Raw genomic sequence first — 21,997 nt, 5'->3', positions numbered from 1 at the left:
CTTGTTCTAACATCGATCGATCATCCAGCAATTAACTTAACTCATACCATTATCGGCAAATATTATACATCACGCTCGTATCATCTCTAATCCAGATTTCACTTTGCAGCGACTGTTTTCTAATTAATGGGTATAAGTTTTCCAAAAACAAAAATGAAATGAGAATGAGATATAAATTTTAGATGTGCATATGGTGTGTGTGTGTGTGTGTGCACATATTATATAAATATATTTTGGTCCTTCTTTTTCTTCTAAAGTTCAAATTATCCATTCAAAATTAAGTCAGAAAGTTCAAATTATAAACGGATCGAAACAAAATGTTAGTAGGGCACATACGCAGTTATGCACGTATCATTTCAATTTGGGTGAAACCAGACAATACTATCTTTAGTGACTAGTCGAAAGATGTCCAACAAATGTGTCTCTTGGAACTGATATATACAACTCGAAAACATTATTTTTGCATGAAGAGTTGCAAACATTGCTCAACAGAAGGCGTCCGTGTGGTTGTTAATTCACTTTTTTTCTTTTCGCTCGAAATAATCGATAAAAGTTTAAAAAGGTTAATTAAAATATAAAGTTAATTATATAAGCTATATATAGAGGCCATATATGTATATATGGCAGCTTAAAAAACCTCGATGAAATGATACAATCTAAAGGATACATCGTTCAAGGTGTATTCTTATTATATGTATAGTAGAACATCTCTATAGTTATAATGTTAAGACTAAACCAAATTTATTACTATGAAGAGATTATAACTTAATAGAGATGTAGTTACAAAAATTATTGTTTCAACTTCATATACTTCTTGCAAGCGATATGGAATTAAAATATGCACTGTATTTATAATTAATTAATAGAGCATGTTAAATCTAATGTATATATAGACAGTGATAATAGAGATAGACACATAATTTAAAAAAAAACAGTATATTATTTGCAATATAAAGATAATTATAATTATCTGGTGACAAATTTCTTCAGACAAGATTTAAAGAAATTATAATTTATTATAATGTGAAGTTTATTTTTATTTATAATTGATCCAAGTAGATGTTAAGATAGAAGTTTTTTTCTACATAGAGTGTCACTGCAAAGAGGATTTGCAGTATATGTTCTATGTTGAATATCAAAGTAGTAGTAGTAGTAGTAATTATAATAACAATAATAGAAGCAAAATGTCAAATTTCGGTAACATACGTATGAATCAAATTTACGTCGAAGCAGTCCAAGAAATGCATCTCTTGGAAACTAATCACACGAATTTGTAAACTTTTTACGTGAAGGGTTGCAATACTTGTCACTCTAATCTCAAAATAATTTGGCACGTTAGGGCTAAAGCTGAAAGGTCGTATCATTTCAAATAAGCGAAAAATTCCACGGTTAACCGAACATAACCGTCGTGATTCATAACGATTCGTGCATTATATAAGTGTCCCTCAGGGGGGTTGTTCTTGAACCCTGCAGCACACACAGTCATCGAATCCACAGTCTTCCACAGTTGCGTACATCATCTTTCGATTCCATTTCTCGAAGCTCACATGGCCAGCCCAGGGAAATCCCCAGAGAAGCAGCAAGGCACCTCCCAAAGGCAGGAAACTGGCCAAGGCAGTGCATCTCGATCCCCTTCTCCAGCCGCAGAGAGTAATGTTCCTCCACCACAACCACAGGAAGTCCAAGTCGAAGGAGGGCCGGATACAGTTACCGTTGCTGTTACTGGTACTCAAACGAGGCCAGAAGAAGGTGGAGTGTCTGCTCCCCCTCCTGCTGTTGTCGCAAGTACTGGTACCATTACTACTATTGTCCCTGGTGAAGGCACCTCCTCCTCCAGGAAAAGAGACCGTGGTGAGGCTGGTGGGTCCAGTAGTGAAGCCGCCGCCGCCGCCGCTGGGGAGAGGAGGCAGAAGAGGAGAGCAGAGTTGGTTGAAGTTCCGAGGGGCCCACCCGTTTGTTATGTATGTAATAGGGCTTTCCAGTCATGGAAGGCTGTTTTTGGACATATGCGTGCTCACAAGGTCGGGGAGGAGCGTGCCAGGTCTGGCGCCTTTCCTCCCCCGGTTTTCACTCCGCCGGGCTCACCCGAAAGGGAACAGCAAGCTTTGCAGGAGGAGTTGGCTCCAACTCTTCTCAACATTGCTCAAGAGGTTCTAAGTAGGTCTACTACTGGTCAAGACACTGCTGCCGCTTCGTCCTCTGTCCCTCGTCCTCGTCCTCACATTGATCTGAACGAGCCACAACTCCCAATAAGTCCTTCTCCTTCTCCATCTGCTGAACCTGATCAACCTGCTGCTCAACCATCTTCCCCGTCCTCGGGCAGTGACAGGCTTGATCTCAATAAGCCTCCCAAGAACGGCGGAGACCAAGGAGATAAGAATTGATGCTGGGGATCATTGAGGTTGAAGTTGCTGCATGCCGCGGTCGTTTTTACTACATATTTTTAAGTTTATTTTTATTTGTGGACTGCCTTTAATTCTATTATATAGTTTCTGTTTCCGAACAGTATTGAACTGAATGAGATGAGATGTACTCTGGGCTTGTAATGATTGATTTATTATATATATATATATATATATATAAATATAAATAAAGGTAGGCAGGTTAAGTTAAATGCTTTGCGTTTTTGCTACTCTTTTTTTTTTCACCTACATCAAGTGCGTGTTTGTTAATTCGCGCTTTCAAACAGCAAGAGATTCCATGCATGTCTTTTGACGAGGTTTAGTTGTTCAGTTTCTTGCATGGCCCGTCTCTTTTCATTACATGGATTCAAAAAACTTACTCTTACGTCATTATCAATCATCTCAGGACTCGATGATGATGGTGCGTCATCATCAAGCAGATGCAGTCACATGTAACTCCAGAAAGGCCAACGGCTTGTTACCTTAAAAAGTGGCAAAAGTTTCAGGTCCACGGTGGCAGAAGGGACCGGGGCATCTACGTTGAGGGTGAGCCGCCCCAACTTCACGCTCTTATATATGAATCTTGCTCCTGACCTGACCGCATCTGCTATATCTGGCCATCTGGGGTTGAATTAAGGAACCGATTGTATGCTAACTAATGGACGACGTTTTTATTTGAACTCCCCTACTCATGAGTATTGCCTGATTAATTTATTAACAAATTAAATATTATTTTGTTTTTATGATCAATCACTTCTTACAAAATTTACTTACTTGTTCGATCATCATACATATTATTAGATCAAATTACTAAAAAAATTTATACATTTGTTGTTTGCACATATATGCAACTTCTTTGTCACTTCTAACTATAATTAATGTTGGTTTCGTGGCCACTAATATGTGTAATAATATTATTTTATTATTCTTGATGTTTGTCATCAGTTGTGCTGTGTACTGCTACCACGTACCAGCAGTGAAGGTTAATTTACTGTCCGTTTTGTGCAGGCCACGTCTCTCGTTCGTCAGATAAAACACGCTTCATTTTTGCTCTATGTACGATTAATCATTGTATATGTTTTCGATTAATATAATAAAATTACTATCACATTTTTATATAGACGCACACTAAAAATAACAACCAGTAAATGGGTGCCACGTATAAATTACTGAACCCTTGACGCGGGCAAAGTCGTCCTGCAAAGTTTCAGTAAATCGGTTGAAAAATAATATTCCGCCCAAAGTTCTCGTTACAGTTTGAAAATAGCACCCACACACGCACACAAAAACACAAACAACAGCCTTGAGCAGATCTCATTCTAAAGAATTCGCGATCTCCGTTCACGTAACAAAACAGCAGCTGTTTGATTGCACGAGAAAGTGAAAGTTAAGACAAACTGAACGAACTAAATGTCAGATTTTGTTTTTCTACTGAATTAGATTTGCGATAAATAATGATGGAGAGGGCAGAGTCGGGACAGAAGCTGTATACTCGTATGCGACTATGGGAGTTTCCGGATCAGTTCATCGTGGAGCCCACCGACGGCTCCAGCGGCTCGGCTTTGGCAATCAGCCGCGCCGATGGCTCCATGAATCTGATTCATGAAGTTCCTGAATGTTCTATCCTTCGAGTTCCTAAAATTCGCACTATTTTTGGCGTCGTTGGCGTGCTTAAGCTTTTGGCAGGTTTATTTTTGTTTATATATATATATACACATTTTTTGTGTATCGTTCTGTTGATTTTAAGATTTATTCATTTATTTTAATTTTTTATGTGAAAAGGAGGACAATTTGATGTGTAAGTGTAATTATTATTAAGCTTTGATTGTTTGTTTGTTTGTATGTATGTATGTTATTAGGGTCGTATTTGATAGTAATAACGGAGCGTGAATGTGTTGGATCGTATTTGGGGCATCCTATCTATAAAGTTGCATCTTTGAAGATTCTTCCATGCGATCATTCTCTTAATAATTCCTCTGCAGAACAGGTCAGTTTACTGCTGCTGCTGATTTACTCTGGCCTTTGTGTGTATCCCAATTAGAAAATTTCTTGAATTTCGGATGCTAAAAATTTGGCAGAAAAAGGTGGAGGCCGAGTTTTCTCGTCTGCTAAAGCTTGCTGAGAGGACTCCTGGTCTGTATTTCTCATACGACACCAATTTAACACTCAGGTGAACTGTTTTTCTGCATTTATGGAATACTTTTCGCTCTCTATTTAGATTTTGATCATTGTGTTGATGTTACAGTGTACAGCGATTGAATACTTTGGGTGATGAATCTAAATTGCTTCCTCTTTGGAGACAGGTAAGCTTTGTTGTTTGGGGCCTTTTTTTTTTTTTTCTTTTTTCCTTTTTCATTTTTGCCGATACCTATGGTTATAAATCTCCATGTTTGAGATGTTCAAGTTTCGCCAATGTCTCCTTGTGATTGATGTGTAGAAAACTAGAACTTTTGTTTATGTTGCTATTATCTGCTACAGGCGGAACCTAGATTTCTCTGGAACAATTATTTGATGGAAGCGCTCATAGATAACAAGGTGAGATTGTGTTGCCTATGTTGTTTCTATTTTAACTTGCTTATTTCGTACTTTCTTTGAACATCTGCATTTAGAATTGCTAATCATTTCTTATGCATCCTCCTGCAGCTTGATCCTTTCTTACTACCTGTTATACAAGGGAGTATCCTTATGACATTACTTGCTTCAGCCTTCTGCCCCTGTGAGATGGAAATATATATTTTTTGTTCTGCTTTTCCCCCTGATTGTCTTTCTACTTGAGGTGCTTCCTTAACCGATCACTAGGTTTTCATCATTTTCAAACTGCCGTTGGAAGAGACATTATTGATGTTACTCTGATCGCCAGGAGATGCACTAGGAGAAATGGTATTGAAAGCTAGAATGGCATCTTCAGTTCTAATAACCTCTTGCTCTGATATGTTTACTTTATATTTTTGTCCTTCTTTCTTTAAAAATATTTGTTTATTGATATACTGTTTAGTGGAGGAATTGACTGAGGTGAAAGCATATAGCCTCATGCTGCCTTGTTGCCCCAATATATTACCATTTAATTGTCTAGTGCTTTTAACTTTAGCATCAAGAATTGGGTTTATATTTTCATTCTAACACAGTTAAAGAGTAATTTGAAAATCAGGGACACGGATGTGGAGAAGAGGTGCTGATTCTGATGGGTATGTTGCTAACTTTGTGGAGACTGAACAGGTTGTACAGATGAATGGGTTTATGGCATCATTTGTTCAGGTTACCTTTTTATGAACCCTTCAACTGTGCATTATACTCATATAGATCTTCATCATCACTGTCTCATTTTATTTATTATTTTTATTTCATTTTGCAGGTTCGAGGGTCGATTCCATTTCTCTGGGAGCAAACTGTTGATTTGACATATAAGCCTAAATTTGAGATTTTGAGAGCTGAGGAAGCTGTGAGTACTATTTGTTATTTGTATTGCATTGTTTTGTACCATACTAAACCTTTCTGCTTGGAATAAGTTTTGATGTACTCTATATCGTGCAGCCTCGAGTAGTAGAGCGACATTTTCTTGATTTAAGAAAAAAATATGGCAATGTTTTGGCTGTTGATCTTGTCAACAAGGTGCATATTCTTCTCTCTATGTTGTAACTTTAGGGGCTTACCTGATATTTGTAAATCTTACTACCTGCTGATATGCACCCACCCAATTACTAAGTGAGCATTTATTATTTGGCAAGATATCAAATTAAAAGCTTATAGGAAACATGCGCTGTGCAGCCCATGCACTTTTATCTGTTGTATCTGCATGCGTATTTGCAGTACCAACTGAGCTATTCATCATTATTGTGCCACTTGCTCTTATCAGCATGGCGGTGAGGGACGCTTGTGTGAAAACTTTGGAAATGCAATGCAAAATGTTGCTAGTGATGATGTAAGGTAGAGTGCCTTCCTTCTAACCTTTTTCTTTAAATAAAATTTCTTTCATCTAATGCAAACACCTACTGGTACTGTAGATATCTCCACTTTGATTTTCATTGTATTTGCGGGCACGTTCATTTTGAGCGTCTCTCTATCCTCTTTGAGCAAATTGAGGATTTTCTCGAGAAAAATGGGTAGGTTTCTTTCTGATCATCACTAATTTTAAATGTATAATTTTGGTGCTTGCACTCCGTTATTTTTTGTTTCATTTCTTCCTGTTGAGACATTCATGTTTCTCTGATATCTATTCACTGAGAGTTTATTTGCCAATATTGTTTGTAATAGTTATTTGTTTCTGCATTTAACCTTGTTTAAAATTAATAGGTATCTTTTGCTGAATGAAAAGGGTGAGAAAATGAAGGAGCAACATGGAGTTGTGAGGACGAATTGTATTGATTGCTTGGACCGTACAAACGTTACACAGGTAGGTTGATTTTAATTAGAGATATAATTTTTCTGATCACTGTCATTTGTCTTCTCTTTATCAAGCTTTTAAGTCTGATGCATACGCAGCGACCTTGGAGCTTACAGATTACTTCTACTATTAGTGACTGGTGGCAGCAAACACATGAGCGTGTGTGAATAGATAGAAGTTATAATGGGATTACTTATGCCTTCTGGTTGTAGTTCTATTTGCTCATTATCACTATACTAACCTATATTTGCAGAGCATGATAGGTCGAAATATGTTGGAGGTCCAACTAAGAAGGATAGGCATTTTTGGTGCTGAAGAAACTATTAACAGTCATCCGAATTTTGATGAAAACTTTAAAATATGTGAGTGTACTGATTTTTCTTATTCCAATTAGTTGCTATAATGGATGTTTACAACTTGTTATACTAGTGATTTGCCTAGCACTATTAACATTTTGCATTTTTATTTTCAGTATGGGCTAATCATGGGGACGATATTAGCCTACAATATTCTGGAACTCCTGCTCTGAAAGGAGATTTTGTCAGGTACTTCTACATAGAATTACTCCAAATTGTTGTCTGCGTGTATTGAGTAGTGGATGTCACCTTAGTCTTAAGAACATGGGTGAAAGCTTTATGACTTATTTTTGAGATGCATTTTGGTTGTATATTGAGCATTAATGCCTTTGTGCTGGTATATGATTTAAATTTATTCAGAGCTTTATGACTTATTTTTGAGATGCATTTTGGTTGTATATTGAGCATTAATGCCTTTGTGCTGGTATATGATTTAAATTTATTCAGCCTGCTGCTATCTAACTAGTGGATGTCACCTTAGTCTTAAGAACATGGGTGAAAGCTTTATGACTTATTTTTGAGATGCATTTTGGTTGTATATTGAGCATTAATGCCTTTGTGCTGGTATATGATTTAAATTTATTCAGCTTGCTGCTATCTAACTCCTGTGGTTAGAATGCTAATTTCCTTTGAAGATGCAAAACACCCCTTCTGAGATCTGTGTGCCTATGTGCTGCATAGATAATGTAGATCTGGTCTGTGTGCCTGTGTGCTGCAGAGATAATGTAGATCTGGTTCCTGGTTTCAATAAACACATTTGTTATCTGTAAAATGTGTCCATAAATTTTCTAATTTTCTCAGTTTGTTGCTGCACAATTGACAGTTAGATCTTGTACTTTTGGTTGAATAACTGCTCTGTAACTTTTGTGCTTTAAATTTCCGTTGGTTTGATTATAGATGTGGCCAGCGGACAATGCAAGGGATCCTTAATGATGGATGGAATGCCCTTGCACGCTATTATTTGAACAACTTCTGCGACGGAACAAAACAGGCTAGTATGCTTCAATATATATTTTTTTTTTGGCCATTTAACTTGGATACTCAAGTATTGACAAACAAACGATAGTGAACTTCTACATTCTGGACTAAACAAAACAATTCCGACTTTCTTTATGTTTATGGCTCTTACGTGCAGGATGCAATTGATCTCCTACAAGGACACTACATTGTTTCTGTCAGTCGTGATATAGCCCCTCCATCTCAAAGTGCTGGCCTTGAGGCTATGGCTGTGAGTACAAGTTTAATTGTTAAACATAGGTTCACATGTTCACTTAAATAGCTTATTTATAGACATTTCCAGTTATTTTCTTGTGCACGCAATTGCTAAATATTCTTCATCTTCTCTGCAGTCTTTTCCACTAGCTCTATCATTGGTGTTGACTGGGTTATTTTTTGCAACCCTATCATTGAGGCAAGGTGAGTCTGGTTTTGCTTGTCCAAACAGATGTATATTTTACAGCTCATTTGTTTACATCTCTAGAGTGAGTATCACCAAGAAGACTAACTCCTATTTTTATTTTCATTGTTCTCTGCAGTTCGATATGATCTTAAACACCTTTTGTTTTCATTCATATGGGCAAGCCTAAGTGTTGCTCTAGCTGCATTTGTGAGGGCTAAAGGTCGGTTATTTTGCAATCGGCCTCGTCTACACAAGCCTCAACGTTGATTTTGCATTCACTTATGAAGATAATGTTTCATTTGCTGCTGCTGCGATTGTTCGTTTTGTTGTTGAACATAAAAATAGTTTTGGGGATGAACAGCCTCGATTTTTTCCCATCTTTGTAAGTGGATTTTTTCCCCTATGGTTTTAGAATTTAATTTTATTCACACAGGACGTGATTTATTGATTTTTAATCTTATGAAAAAAAAATCATCATCTTCATATGAGATTTATGCATTTCTGAAATGAACATTGGAGACATCATGAAAGTCTTTTATATACTAAGAGAAATTTCCAGTTTAAGAAATTACTTGTTAATAATGAAGAGTATAGTGTGGTTTGTGATGGGGATATGCAGTCTTCATACCCTTTTCCAGCTAAAGATTTCATTTCCCTACATGTAAAATCAATTGTATTTATTTTGATAATTGCTCTACCAAGTAAGGATCATCTGGGTCCGAGATAGGATGGATGCTGTGGCCTTTTTTTGTTTTGTTTGTTTAAAGAATATTACTGATAAGCCACTCTCAGATTTTCCATGTTATTCCGGCTGAAGCACAGCTCCAATTCTTCTGGATTGACAATTTTTCTTGTTTGATTTTTTTTCTCTTTAAGTATTCCAGAGCAATGTCACATTCTGTGATTTTTTTTTTTTTTTTTTTTCAAATAGACATATAGATTGCTTTTTGCTTATGAGGATTTTATTATCCACAGATTGTTTCTATGTAGATATTATATCGAGTGCCCTGTTCCTTATTTACCCTTCTTGCTGCTTAGTATACTAGTAGCAGCAGACTAACAGTACTCAAGCTTTAGCCATTCTTTTGTATGAGAAATGAGATTATTCTCTTATATGGTTGATTTTGTTGTGTTGAATGGTTAAGGTGTTCCTTGTTTTTAACATCCTAACTCAAATTACATACATTTTCATTTTTGGGTATTGCCAGGTTTTAAACTTTATGTTCTCTGTTTGTCTCAGCTGTGATTATTAGTTAGCTTGGATGTTGTCATGGATTTATAGTCTGCTTTTACTGCTTCCTTTTGCTAATGCATTCTTCATTGTTAAGTGTGTTACAGACTCCTTACACTGGTCATTACTTGAGAAGAATCTTTGGAGAGATTAATGAAAGTTCATTTACAAGTAAACTTGCATCAAACTATATAAAACAAGAACTTATGCGCGCGTCCCCATCTGTCTCTTCTTCTTTATATTTCCTTTTTGTGTAATTGAAGAATATATGTGGAAATTTTTTTTGCAAAAAATGACTTACAGAGGATACAAACAAATTCATCCCATAACGTAGTTTAATAATGGAATTCTTCCTTGTTAGGCACTAATCCTTATCATCTTCCAAATTGGCAATGCGCTCTATTAAGAGAAAAACAAAGAATAATATAGGAAGAGGGATATATAACCCACATATTACATATAAGTCACCATAGCAAAGCATGCCTTTGAAACTTGCATTGTCAACCGGCAGGACCAGCAATGACAAGAAGAATTTGGCAACCTCAAATACTGCAAATTAATTCAACAAAACATTTATAATCAAGATTGTTAGAACTGCCTTTTCTTTTTCTCTTCTAGCCACAGTGCAGCCGGAGAATACAATGAGCAGTTACTCGTCTGCCAAAGAAGGAAATTGCTCGGTCTGGTCTCACCAGAACTTCGGATCGTGATATCAGGATCTGGAGCTACGGCCATGAACATGTGCTTCTCCACACCCACCAGCTTTTTCATAGTGTCCTCGTCAATCTTCTCTTTCAGAGCTTGGGACCCATCCAGTTTGTCTTCACAGTATTCTTGAACATCGGGCACAGGCACTATCAAACTGTTTATCTTCGGTGGTTGAACATCATCCGATTTATGCATACAAGATTACTGAACAGAATGTACAATCTCATCGCTTGAGGCATAGGCCAGACGGATTGAAAGCACTGCTCCTGTTGTTATCCACAGTAGCTTTCATCACCTTCTCTGCTGCATCACTGACATGCTCGCTCAAAAGTCCAAAGTTTCAAAAGAAATAGAGTCTTAACCCCATTCTGGTGCACAAATACTTTCTTCCTTGAGAAGCCAGTTGATCCAAAGTTTCAAAAGAAATACACGTTTAACGTTTAACCCCATTCTGGTGCACAAATACTTTCTTCTTTGTGAAGCCAGTTGATCTTCTCCAGCAATAGATCCATCAGCTTTTGAACCTGATCAGGCTTTCTCTTAAAATTGTCAATGCTGAACACAAACTGTCACATACATCACTCCTAATTCACCGCAATACTGAAGTAAAGAAATGAGCGATAGGAACCCAGCATTGTGGCCAGCTCCTTCTTCCAGCTTCAGCTTCTTAGCATATCTTCTGTTACCAGCAATAATGAAGGCACAGAATCTGGAACAGGCAACTTCTCATGCAAATACCCGCATTCCAAACAATAGGTTTGAACGAGCTCTATGACTATACCTTGCCATTTTAGCAACTTTTAACTGATATCATGAGAGGAAGCTTATGATCAGTTTCACGAAGCATTGGTAGCAAAATTTATGGGCTTCTAAGGTCTATAGACATTAATAGAGGAGAGCTATGTTGCCAGATTAATCTTCACGTGATTATCTATCAGTTGGAACCATTCTTAATCGTTTTTGAGAGATTATAACGAGTGATACCCCGTGAAGATTGTTTCCCTAACAGACCGCATGGGAAACTTGCTCCATCCTTTATTTTTCAAAGGTGAGATGCAAGAAAATAATTAGAAAATCCATCTTCAAATAAGCGATGGTCCTTTTCTTATTATTCCCCTTTCAACTTGGTATTATAAACTTTTTCAGAGAACCAAGTGCTCATTTCTTGACCATGAACTAATTAATTGGTGATAGCCATGAAATCGTTTTGTAAGAAGGTAGCTGAAGGAGGACAGTTAACGTCCAGGTAACAGATTTCACGGGCATTTAATAAGAAATCTACAAATGAAAGTACGCATAGGTTGACACGAAAGATTTTAACCGAAGATGCTACTACATGCGATTTCACAGGCATTTAATAAGAAATCTACAAATGAAAGTACGCATAGGTTGACACGCAAGATTTTAACCGAAGATGCTACTACATGCTTGCTGGTGTATCTTTTCACACAACATGCATTTAGCAACATTTGATCAAACATGGACTGATAAGCAACCCCAATGATGTCAATACCGATCTGAAAAGCAAAATGTTACTTGCCAGATTGACAGCAAATTTCAAGCATACAAACTGCACGCTTGTATACAAAAAGCTTTATTTTAAATTATTTCATCATAATTTAAAATTCGAGATGACAACATTATACTTGTACAAGTAATTCCAATATGGCACCAGATTCATACATTAGAGACCATGCTAGTCTCTAACATCCATCAAATTTTTTATTACCCAGGCATATAATGCAAAGTAGTGCGAAGGGAGAGCAGAAGGTGAGGTTCATTCCAAACTCCAGCTCCAAAGCTTTCACTCAAATTCGACAATGGTACCTCGAACCAATGTACAACTTCCCCCTCTAGAATACTGTTATTTTGTGTCATAAATGTTACAACTGCTTCTTCTTCTTCTCCAAAAAGGAGTGATTTCGTTGGAAGTTTAACACTGTCCATACCAGGTGCCACAAACCAATCTCTGGCCACAATGCAGCTGGAGAATCCAACAGGCAATTACTTGTTTGCCAAAGGAGGAAATTGCTCAGGCGGGTCTCACCAGAGCTTCGCATCAGGATGTCAGGATCTGGAGCAACAGCCATGTACATGTGCTTCTCAACATCAACCAGATTTATAATAGGATTATTCCCCTGCTTCTCTTCAAATCCTTCAGTCACACCATTGCCAATTCTACCAGCCCTCAATGCTTGAGCTTCACTTTTATAGTCACAGGATACTCCATCAGTACACACAGTTGCACCATTGATATCCTCAGTGCCTTTAACTCTTTCAATCGCCCCATTACAAACTCTACTTGCCTTTTCCTTGCAGGATTCTTCAATACTAGGCACCATCAAACTGTATATCTTCTCAACCTTTTCTGCTCCATTAATCACACCATTTGAAACTTGATTTGCATTGACAGCTAGACTTTCATCTGACTTATTTTTACAGGACTCTTGAACAGCATGCACAATCTCATCAGCTGAAGTATAAGCCAGACAGACTAGAAGCACAACCTTGCTGTTTCTTGCAGTAGCCATCATCACTTCCTCTGCTGCAACCCTCACAGGCTCACTCAAAAATTTCAAGTTACCAATAAAATAAACTCTAATACCATACAGGTTGACAATACTTTGCTCCTTGAGCAGTTCATTAATCTTCTCCAGTAATAGATCCATCAAGTTTTGAACCTCAGCAGGCTTCCTTTGAAAATTATCAATGCTAAAGGCATAGATTGTCACGTACTTCACTCCTAATTCATAGCAATACTTAAGCACAGATATAAGAGATGAGAACCCCTCCTTGTGGCCAGCCCCTTCTTCCACATTCAGCTTCTTGGCATACCTTCGGTTTCCATCCATAATAAAAGCAAAGTGATGGGGTATCGGACCCACTGCTAGAACACGAAACAAGCATCTCCTCATAAAACTACTCAAACTCTCAAGCAACTGAGTTGGAGTAGTGGCAGCAGCACCACCAGCATCATCATATCTTACCATTTTACAAACCTTAACTAGTATCGTCGAGGGGGGGAAAAAAAACCTGTTTCGAAGACAATCAAAGTTCAATAACCAGAATTAACAGCCTTCAAAATTTATTTTTCTTAAAGAAAAGCATAAGCATAGAAACAGTAAACAGCCACCATTAACTATAAAGTAAAACAGAACAGTTGGCGGCAGTGTAATGGAAGGTTATGATTATCCATCAACAATTGATTCACCATGATGTAAGTTGAAAGCTAAGCTAATTACAATGGCAAACAAATGAAAAAAAAAAAATTAAGTGCCGCATTTCGACAAACACAGCGAGACTGAAAAAGAAAGAAAAGAAAACTCACAAGCGAAAGCAATAAAGATGACCGCTGACTTGTAAGAGTCAAACGAAGATGAGCAGAGCCAGAGCAAAACCTAAGACGCTCGCTCTGTCACTGGTTCAAGCGGGAGCAAAACCTACCCTAACGACGAAAGGTATCATCACCAATATCAAAGCATAAGATCAAAAGTCACGTCAGACTCAAAGAGTATTTATTTATTTATTTATTTGGACCAAAACTGAACAACGAGTCAACGACCACGTGGCAACTGCGAAAATGCCATATAAACGGACAAAACGAAACGTGGGGATGGGATACAAAAGTCGCAGAACAATGAGTTGAGCTTGACCTGCGGTTGTTACTTATTGAGGCGGGAAAAGAGCGCTTCATGATGGTATGGGCTCCAAAGTCCAACTCTTCTGAGCAGGCCCATTTCAAGACTTTCTTCACGTCATTATTGACCAGACATCTCGTATTCGATACAGTAGTGTACGTACGTATGTTAATATGTATGTGATTCATATTCTCAATTTTGCAGCAAATTAGCAACAATGCGCTGCCTTGTTCTTCTTCTTTTAACTCTAGATTAATTAGATTTTCTTGGCCGTGACCATTCAACTTCACTCCAGTGTCCAGTCACATTTACATCAGACAAGACAATGGGAAATCTCTAGTTTTACAACTTCATCATCTCATCATTCAGCACAAACCAGGACTAAAATTCAAAACTTGTCATGATTAATTCAACTAAAGAAAGAATAATGGTAGGTAGAACAAATTCCATTCTAAGAAATAGGAACAATACTCTTTTGTGTCAGCATAAATTCGGTTTCCGTCTCAGACGCTGCCGCCACGGTGACCTGTATGAAGTGGGGAGCGATGATGAATGGGTCGTTGTGCACGGCGATGAGGTGCAGAATGCAAACTGGTAAACATGGAGTTCTTTGGTTTTTCTATTGGCACTGCTTCTATTTGTTCCAACACTTCCAGAACTTCTCTCATGGAGGGGCGCCTTTTAGGATCTGATTCTAGGCACATTAGGGTGAGCTGTGCTGCCTGCAACGCTGCGTTAGACGAATACTGGCCCTCTATCCGTGCATCCATTATAGTTTTAAGCTTCTTTTTCTGAGACAGCATTGGCTTCAACCACTCAACCAAATTTTGCTGTCCAGTTGGGCGTTTAGTGTCAAGTGCCCTTAAACCCGTCAACAGTTCAAGCAGCACAACACCAAATCCATACACATCACTCTTCACATATAAATGACCTGTTGTACAATCATGAAGATCAAATAGTGACGTAAGCATAGCTAATTTGTTTAACCGAAAGACAGCTCAAATAGCTCTGTCAAAGGCAATTTTCAGGTCTTCTCCCTTGATCCTATACCACGCAATGTACACATTACTAGTGTCTTGAATAGTGAAATTGTCTCAATTCTCAAACAACAGTGACTTCCCCATTCAATACTTCTAAAGATACACGCAAACATTTATAACATTTCCAAATTTAGCGGAGAGGAGATAAAAATTACCTGTTGCAACATATTCTGGAGCTGCATAACCATATGTGCCCATAACCCTGGTTGTAACATGTGACTCTCCACCAGCGGGCCCCAACTTTGCCAAGCCAAAATCTGATATTTTAGCATTGTAGTTCTATAAAGGAAAAAACACAAGAAAAGACAAAGGCAGAGCTGTTAGAGTATTTAAGCAAAGTCAGATATCTGATGCATGCATATATCCTAGGAAGCAAAACAGAATATAGAATTGCATACCTAAGGCATTTATATATATACACACACATATATATATAATGTACGTACGTATGTATATGTATATATAATGTCGTTTAAAATAAACATAGATTAATAGGTGAGAATCGAATAAAAACCCAACCCCATCAAGCAAAATATTGGAGGCCTTGAAATCTCTGTAAATGACTTTCTTCTCTGAAGTATGCAGAAAACCCAAACCTCGAGCTGCTCCAATGGCAATTTTAAGCCGAATATCCCAAGAAAGTGGTTGAATAGAAGGATTTCCTGCACAACCAAACAATCCAAGAATCAATACAAAATATCCATGGACATGGATTCCTTTTGGTGATTAATTTGCTTTTATCTTACTTCTGAAAAGATGATTTTCCAAGCTTCCCCTCTGCATATACTCATACACGAGGAGCAGCTCTTTATCTTCCCAACAATATCCCAACAGCTTAACCAAGTTGGGATGAGAAAGTCTTCCTAGAAAGTTCACCTCTGACTGTAAAAGTAATCAAATTTAAATGAAAACAATTGGCATTAGCATTGGTCCTAATGACATTAATGAAAATATCTTGTTTACTGACAAAATCTCTTTATTCAAATTTGAAAATCTTATCAATAAAAGCCAGCACATACATATTCTTGAAAGTTTGGTGAGATTCCTTGAAGATAATTAATCTTATGAACACATCTCGTCAATTATCGGCCTTAAACTTTAATCAACGCAAAAGGAGGTTTATGATTGAAGCTAAGTAGGTAGCCGACAACACCAGTCACCAGCACTCGCCCCTTTTGTTTGTTGTCTTAATTGGCTTCAGTTCTTTTTCGGATGCCAAAAATTGGACTCTTGGATAAGAATTGAAAGAGTGAATTAAAAATAAATACCTGCCATTCTTCAAATCCTTGCATGCTTTCTGGGTTCAATTTCTTGATAGCAACCGCCATTCCAAGTCCAGTCTTAGAAGGAGCTAATGTCTTGTCGTCAACCCAACCTTTGTACACTCTCCCAAAACCACCTTCACCCAACAGAGAATCAGGCTTGAAGTTCTTGGTTGCAGACTTCAAATCCAAAAAACTGAAAACTTTGAGATCTGGTGTCTCCAAAATCTGCCCATTTGGACTTGCCTCCTCAACCCCAGCTTCACTGATAGCTTGTGAGAATTGACTTTTGCCTGCACTGCTGCTAGTGGCTGATATTTCCATGGTATGCCCATACTTATTATATGCACCTAAGCAATTCGGAAATCAACAAGATAATATAAGCAAAAGATTAACATGAAATGAACGAAAGTCAACAGAATCCAAGCAAAGAAAAAGGAAAAAGGTACCTGCAGAGCTAGATGAAGCATTAGCATTGATGTTATTGCTGCTGGAATTAGACGCAACAAATAAAGATCCAAAACAGTTTCCCATATCAAACTCTTGTGCGTCTCTTTTGTAGCTATTTTAAGAACAATAGCTGCATAATTTTGTGTGCGCTAAAGGTAAGGGTCAAGATTGGAGATTTATAAAGACAGAGGAGGAAAAGTAGAGATTAAAGGAACGCAAAAGTGGGTTTTATATCTATATATGGACACACACACACAGAGCATTATTTGTCGTGGGCAATTGTTTGAATAATCTTTCTCTCTTAACTCTTTCTTTCTTTGAGGAGGTTACCATGAACCCACCTTGTTTATTTCTTCTTCCACAACTTGTCTTTGTCTTCCCGGGTCCAATTTTATACCAAAATCAAAAGACGTGATTTTTTATTTTTATTTTTAATTTAACATCTTCATTTTTCAACTCAACTCAGGCGGCAATTATATTTTATTTTTGTGCAATTACTGTAACAGATTTAACTAAAAACCGTACTCGTCATTAGTCAACGACCCACCCTTACGTCACAGCAGTCGATGGCTCCAAGTCCGCCGAATACGCTACTGTAAAATTCTGCGGAGGAGGAACTCATTAACTAATCAGCACTGGATTTATATAATATTTATATTTGCATTTGCTGGCAATTCGGAACTCAAAAACCATGATTGATTGCTGCTCATGCTGAGCATTAAATTATTATTATTATTCTTATTGTTATCCTTATACCCAACCCAAGACAAGAGGAAGAAACCAAATAAACAATTTTTAATTAAAATCTGATGCCATTGACTTTTCGGAAATGGGGTCTACACTCCGCTACTGCGTATATTCATCCATCCACAAAAGTCGCAAAAGCGTGATAAGCAAGGGAGGATGGGGTGCAGTTGAAATTGCCATGCAATTTCAACCCAAGTGCAAACCAATGCTAACGTCCTGAATTTAACTCGTGATCAATTACCAATTTGCGATGGTGGCATTAATGTAATAAACCGTCTAAGCAACATTGAAATGAACCACATGCCTAGCTCAGCGCTCTGAGCCAGACCTTAAAAGTTGACCCTTTTTTTTATATTTTGGTGCACATATTCGTCAAACATGTTTGACAAACAGATGAATCAGTACACTAAAATAAACAGCACTAATGAAGGAAACTATTCCGTTTCCTCTGTTTGACTCAAGCGAAAGAGCAAAAACATCCTGAAATAGAGTAAAGACCGCATGTGGTATTTATATAAGAAAACCAAAGGCATCTTTCCTTTCATACACTCAAGTTAATTAGAACTTAGAAGGGAAACACTTCAAAATGTATCAACTCACATATATAAGACACGACAATGTATGTCTGTCTGCCAGGTTTATCCAGCAGAGGCGGAGGGCATGCCTGATTGATTTAACTCGCAATGATGACTGAAATGGAAAAACGTATATAAGGAGTTCACAACATAATTGCCACTTGATATGATGGGAACTCGACAACAGTTTTACAAATCTAGCCATCATTAGTCATTAACATCAGAAGCAGAACTTAAAATATGGGAAAGTTTGATCAACCAAAAAAAATAAAAAAAATAAATAAAATATAAAGTCCTAAGAGGCGAGTTCTTGTTCCGGTTATCCATATCATTTAGGTTTAGAGCTGTTGACTTGAGGGAGACTGACTAGTTTGTATTTTAAGAGCTTTAGCTTTGTGCCTTCTCTTGAAAATATCCTGCCTGAATTTCTTTGTTTCACGCTGTATCTCCACAAACGGTCTCCTCCCAATGGTTTCCTTTTCTTCCTCCAACATTTGCCGCCTCTTTGCAACTGCTGTGCCCACAGCTTCACCCCCTGGCTGTTGATGGTCCACCTCCTGCATACATTCCGTAATAAACAAACATGCTCACAATTTGCCTCCTATTTGACATTCTCTTAAAACAAGCATGCCAATATGTAGTGAAAGATGTTTGCACACTACATTAATCAAAGAGCATAAGCATTACATAGCATTCAATAGTGTAAAGGTCACTGATGGACAGCAATTAATTCCACCCCAAATTGCAGGTAACTGATTCACTTTAAGGAGTTGGGGGTGATCATCACCATCAAAATTTCACGTTGATGTTTGGTGCTGAGACATTGATATGTTGGCTGTAAACTGACCATGTAAGTCTATGAGTAATATGGAAAATTAGTGTGTCGTGTAGCACGTTTACAAGGTAAATTGGATCTGATTCCTGGATAAGAAATGAAACCTAGAATTCTGCTAAGTCGAAAGGTCTATCATAAAATAATAATTTGTGAGGATAATTTTGTCATGAAATAGTAATTGGTGATGAGAATTCTGTAAATTTAACATAGTAAAATTGAAAGAAGAGAAAGGACCTGGAGCTCATGAATAAGACCGTCGAGGGATTTGATCTTCCTATGTGGCCAACGAGGAATACCAAATTCTCTGCACTTTTTCTTCAGAACAGTGAGGCCAACATTCAATCTTGTCGAAGCTTCTAGAATTGGAAGATCAAAGTATTTCACAAGATCTTCCAAATCAATTTTAGCTACATCTTCAGATGTGGCCCTTTTTTTCTTCTTGTCCATAGTACCTGCAACCTTTTCCCCTTTGTGTAAGATATATATCACATTTATTTACAATCGAAATCCACCAGGCCAAATAGTAAAGTACACACTTGGCAGCATTTTGAAAATGACTTGTTTATTCCTTTTAAGAACAAGTAATTAAATATTAATACAATTACACTCAGCAGAACAACGAAAAAACTAAGTACACAAACCAGGTCCACATTGTTCAATTTGTTGGCTTCCAGAATATTCACATGTAGAGACTGAATATGGAACACAATTAAGATCTTGATGAAACACTTGTGGAGTCCTTCTAGACCGATAACAATGACTTCTGCTCATTTCACACATCTCCTTCAATGTTGACTGCAATAGCTCTTGGTTTTCTGTTCCGCAGCTCAATTGAAAAATCATTTGGAGATCATTGGCCAGTTTTGGAATTGACTTGAGCTTTGGGTTTCTGTCCTTGCGGAAATTTTAAAGAAAAAAAGACCCTTAATTAAAAGGAGGAACAGGAATAAGATCCTAAAAATGTCCTCATTTAGGGAAAGGTTTAAATGATTCATTAAAATCTGCCTAAAAAGGAACAATGAACTCAATTAAAATCCTTAGAAACATGAAAATCATTCAATTTTCCATGGGACAGTTTGAACAAATCTAGTAAGAATGTGATAACTATAGATCAGAGCTTTGAAGCCAAAGCATCACAATGATAAAGCAACAGACTCAAGCTTTGTCTCCCAGCATAAAAAGCACAGTAATGGCTTACTGGGAGTACAACAATGTCTTCTAAGCAGTTTCTCTCTGTAATTTGCACAAGAAGAAAAATATTATATCTAAGAAAGAGATTTCTCACAAGTGTAGTGGTTATTATCATATCATTTCTAAGCATATCTGTTCTCTTGGTATTTTTTGTGATCATAAGTTATTTCACATGAAGGCACCTCTGATACAACACGAGAAAGGCTCAATTTTATAATAATGTCTCTAAACGTGTCCAAAGAGATACTTTAGCATATTTATTAAGGCTTCCAGTGGGGGCCCATTTGATTACTGCTTTTCTTGCTTCTCTAAATCCAAACGGAGGCATCTAAGACTCAACAACTGATGTCAAAATTTTTACAGAGACACAAAGGAATAATACTGCAGCATAAAACACATAATCAGATCATTTTGTTAATGCTGCTTCCAAGGGTTTTAATCAACATGCATTATTCAAAGCACATCCATTAATGACAAAATAACCAAATAAAACAAACTTCAATTCTAAACAAAAAGAAAGAAATAAAGCCTTTGCATTTCATTCTCTACATATTACTCCATATCCTTAGATAAAATTGGCGATGAGGTTTATTAAATTGAACAATAAATTTGAAACAGCTGCCGGTAACGCATCATAAAACAAAAGAATCTGAAAAAAAAAAATACAAAAGTGAAAACAAATATACCGCGAGATTAAGAGTTTAGGAGGGATGTCGACGAAGGCAAGAGAAGATTGAGCGCCGAATGCAAAAATGCAGAGCCATAAACCAATTGCTCGGCCTTGAAACAGCTCAGAAACTTGAAATCCCCTCAATTTAAGAATTGGGGTGGCTTGCATTTCCACATATGACCCTCTTTCTTTGAACAAAAACTCTCTCTCAACTTGCTTCTCCTTCCCATCATTCAATCCATAGACATGCAAGCTTCTCACCAACTCTGCCAAATCACATGCAACCAAAACAGGTACTCAAAAAATCATAACTTTAAACACAGGATCAATCCTTAAAGCAACTTTTTAACTACAATATCTCATTTGGGTTCAAAGACTTTTTTTTTTCAAAGATGTCAAGTACCTCTATTCATGGTGTTTTCAAAGACAAAGAGAGCTTTAATGAAATGTTGCTGCTGAGTTGGATCCATAACGAAGACGAGAACATTATGATTTTAAAATAAGAACCAGAGCAATGAAAAACACTGGGCTCAAAGAGATGATAGAACAAGTTTGCATGATTTTCATCAACCTCGTTTCACTTCTCACAGCCTAGCATGTCTTTTCTTTAGTGTTTTTTTTTTTTTTTGAATTTTACTTTTCTTCTTTGTATTTTGCCAATTTTGTATTCTGTCCTGTCACGAAGTCTTGATTTTTCACGAAAGTCTTCTTGTACGGAAATTACAAACGAAGGCTTGATTTTTGTATAAAAATTTATTTATAGGTATCCTTAATTGTATTAACATTTATCCTTCTCCAATCATAAATTTTACACAACTACATCATTATGATGCCTTTGTTTAATAGACTCAAGGATAGATATATTTTTAAATGTTAATATGAATAAATCACAAGATTTCAATATTTGACTCACAACTAATATGAGATCACAACTAATATGAGATCAAATGTTAGAAACCAACCAACTTTAGCATCAAATGTTGGGATAACATCAAAATCAAATAATCCCTTAAGCAATTACAAAATTTTTAGAAAGCAATTATTTATTTATTTAATTAATTACCCTTCGAAGTTAGAAAGAATCCGAGGTTATTTTGTCATTTACCATCTCA

At 37.1% G+C, this 21,997-nt stretch overlaps 5 protein-coding genes across 5 annotated transcripts; 2 read left to right on the top strand and 3 right to left on the bottom strand.

Annotated features, from left to right (window-relative positions):
* Positions 1-1,547: 1,547 nt before the first annotated feature.
* Positions 1,548-2,384, top strand: LOC112096741. Its single transcript, XM_024180382.1, has one exon. The coding sequence runs from the start codon at positions 1,548-1,550 to the stop codon at positions 2,382-2,384; it is 837 nt and encodes a 278-aa protein (XP_024036150.1).
* Positions 2,385-3,612: 1,228 nt separating this feature from the next.
* Positions 3,613-9,052, top strand: LOC18037437 (phosphoinositide phosphatase SAC6). Its single transcript, XM_006425234.2, has 19 exons — positions 3,613-4,088; positions 4,262-4,389; positions 4,481-4,572; positions 4,648-4,705; positions 4,881-4,937; positions 5,046-5,079; positions 5,202-5,282; positions 5,551-5,657; positions 5,755-5,841; positions 5,934-6,011; positions 6,256-6,326; positions 6,404-6,502; positions 6,693-6,792; positions 7,037-7,145; positions 7,256-7,328; positions 8,037-8,130; positions 8,275-8,367; positions 8,489-8,555; positions 8,675-9,052. Exons 1-19 carry the CDS (start codon positions 3,857-3,859, stop codon positions 8,803-8,805), a joined length of 1,791 nt encoding a protein of 596 aa, XP_006425297.1. The 5' UTR covers positions 3,613-3,856; the 3' UTR covers positions 8,806-9,052.
* A 3,018-nt stretch (positions 9,053-12,070) lies between these two features.
* LOC18036834 (dehydrodolichyl diphosphate synthase 6) lies at positions 12,071-14,340 on the bottom strand. Its single transcript, XM_006425231.2, has 2 exons — positions 13,806-14,340; positions 12,071-13,510 (listed from the first exon to the last, which is right to left on the bottom strand). Exon 2 carries the CDS (start codon positions 13,465-13,467, stop codon positions 12,361-12,363), a length of 1,107 nt encoding a protein of 368 aa, XP_006425294.1. The 5' UTR covers positions 13,468-13,510; positions 13,806-14,340; the 3' UTR covers positions 12,071-12,360.
* LOC18035988 (probable serine/threonine-protein kinase PIX13) lies at positions 14,341-17,222 on the bottom strand. Its single transcript, XM_006425230.2, has 6 exons — positions 16,867-17,222; positions 16,424-16,767; positions 15,902-16,037; positions 15,675-15,817; positions 15,311-15,434; positions 14,341-15,046 (listed from the first exon to the last, which is right to left on the bottom strand). The coding sequence occupies exons 1-6, from the start codon at positions 16,949-16,951 to the stop codon at positions 14,619-14,621; spliced, it is 1,260 nt and encodes a 419-aa protein (XP_006425293.1). The 5' UTR covers positions 16,952-17,222; the 3' UTR covers positions 14,341-14,618.
* A 1,095-nt stretch (positions 17,223-18,317) lies between these two features.
* Positions 18,318-21,486, bottom strand: LOC18036595 (protein RKD5). Its single transcript, XM_006425228.2, has 5 exons — positions 21,289-21,486; positions 20,902-21,151; positions 19,666-19,913; positions 19,259-19,476; positions 18,318-18,746 (listed from the first exon to the last, which is right to left on the bottom strand). Exons 1-5 carry the CDS (start codon positions 21,353-21,355, stop codon positions 18,528-18,530), a joined length of 1,002 nt encoding a protein of 333 aa, XP_006425291.2. The 5' UTR covers positions 21,356-21,486; the 3' UTR covers positions 18,318-18,527.
* Positions 21,487-21,997: the final 511 nt, after the last annotated feature.

Source organism: Citrus clementina, unplaced genomic scaffold (assembly GCF_000493195.1).
Source record: "Citrus clementina cultivar Clemenules unplaced genomic scaffold, Citrus_clementina_v1.0 scaffold_7, whole genome shotgun sequence".
Taxonomy (NCBI): Eukaryota; Viridiplantae; Streptophyta; class Magnoliopsida; order Sapindales; family Rutaceae; genus Citrus; species Citrus x clementina.
Note: the sequence above shows the minus strand (reverse complement) of the source record. Positions and strands in the feature narration are given on the sequence as shown.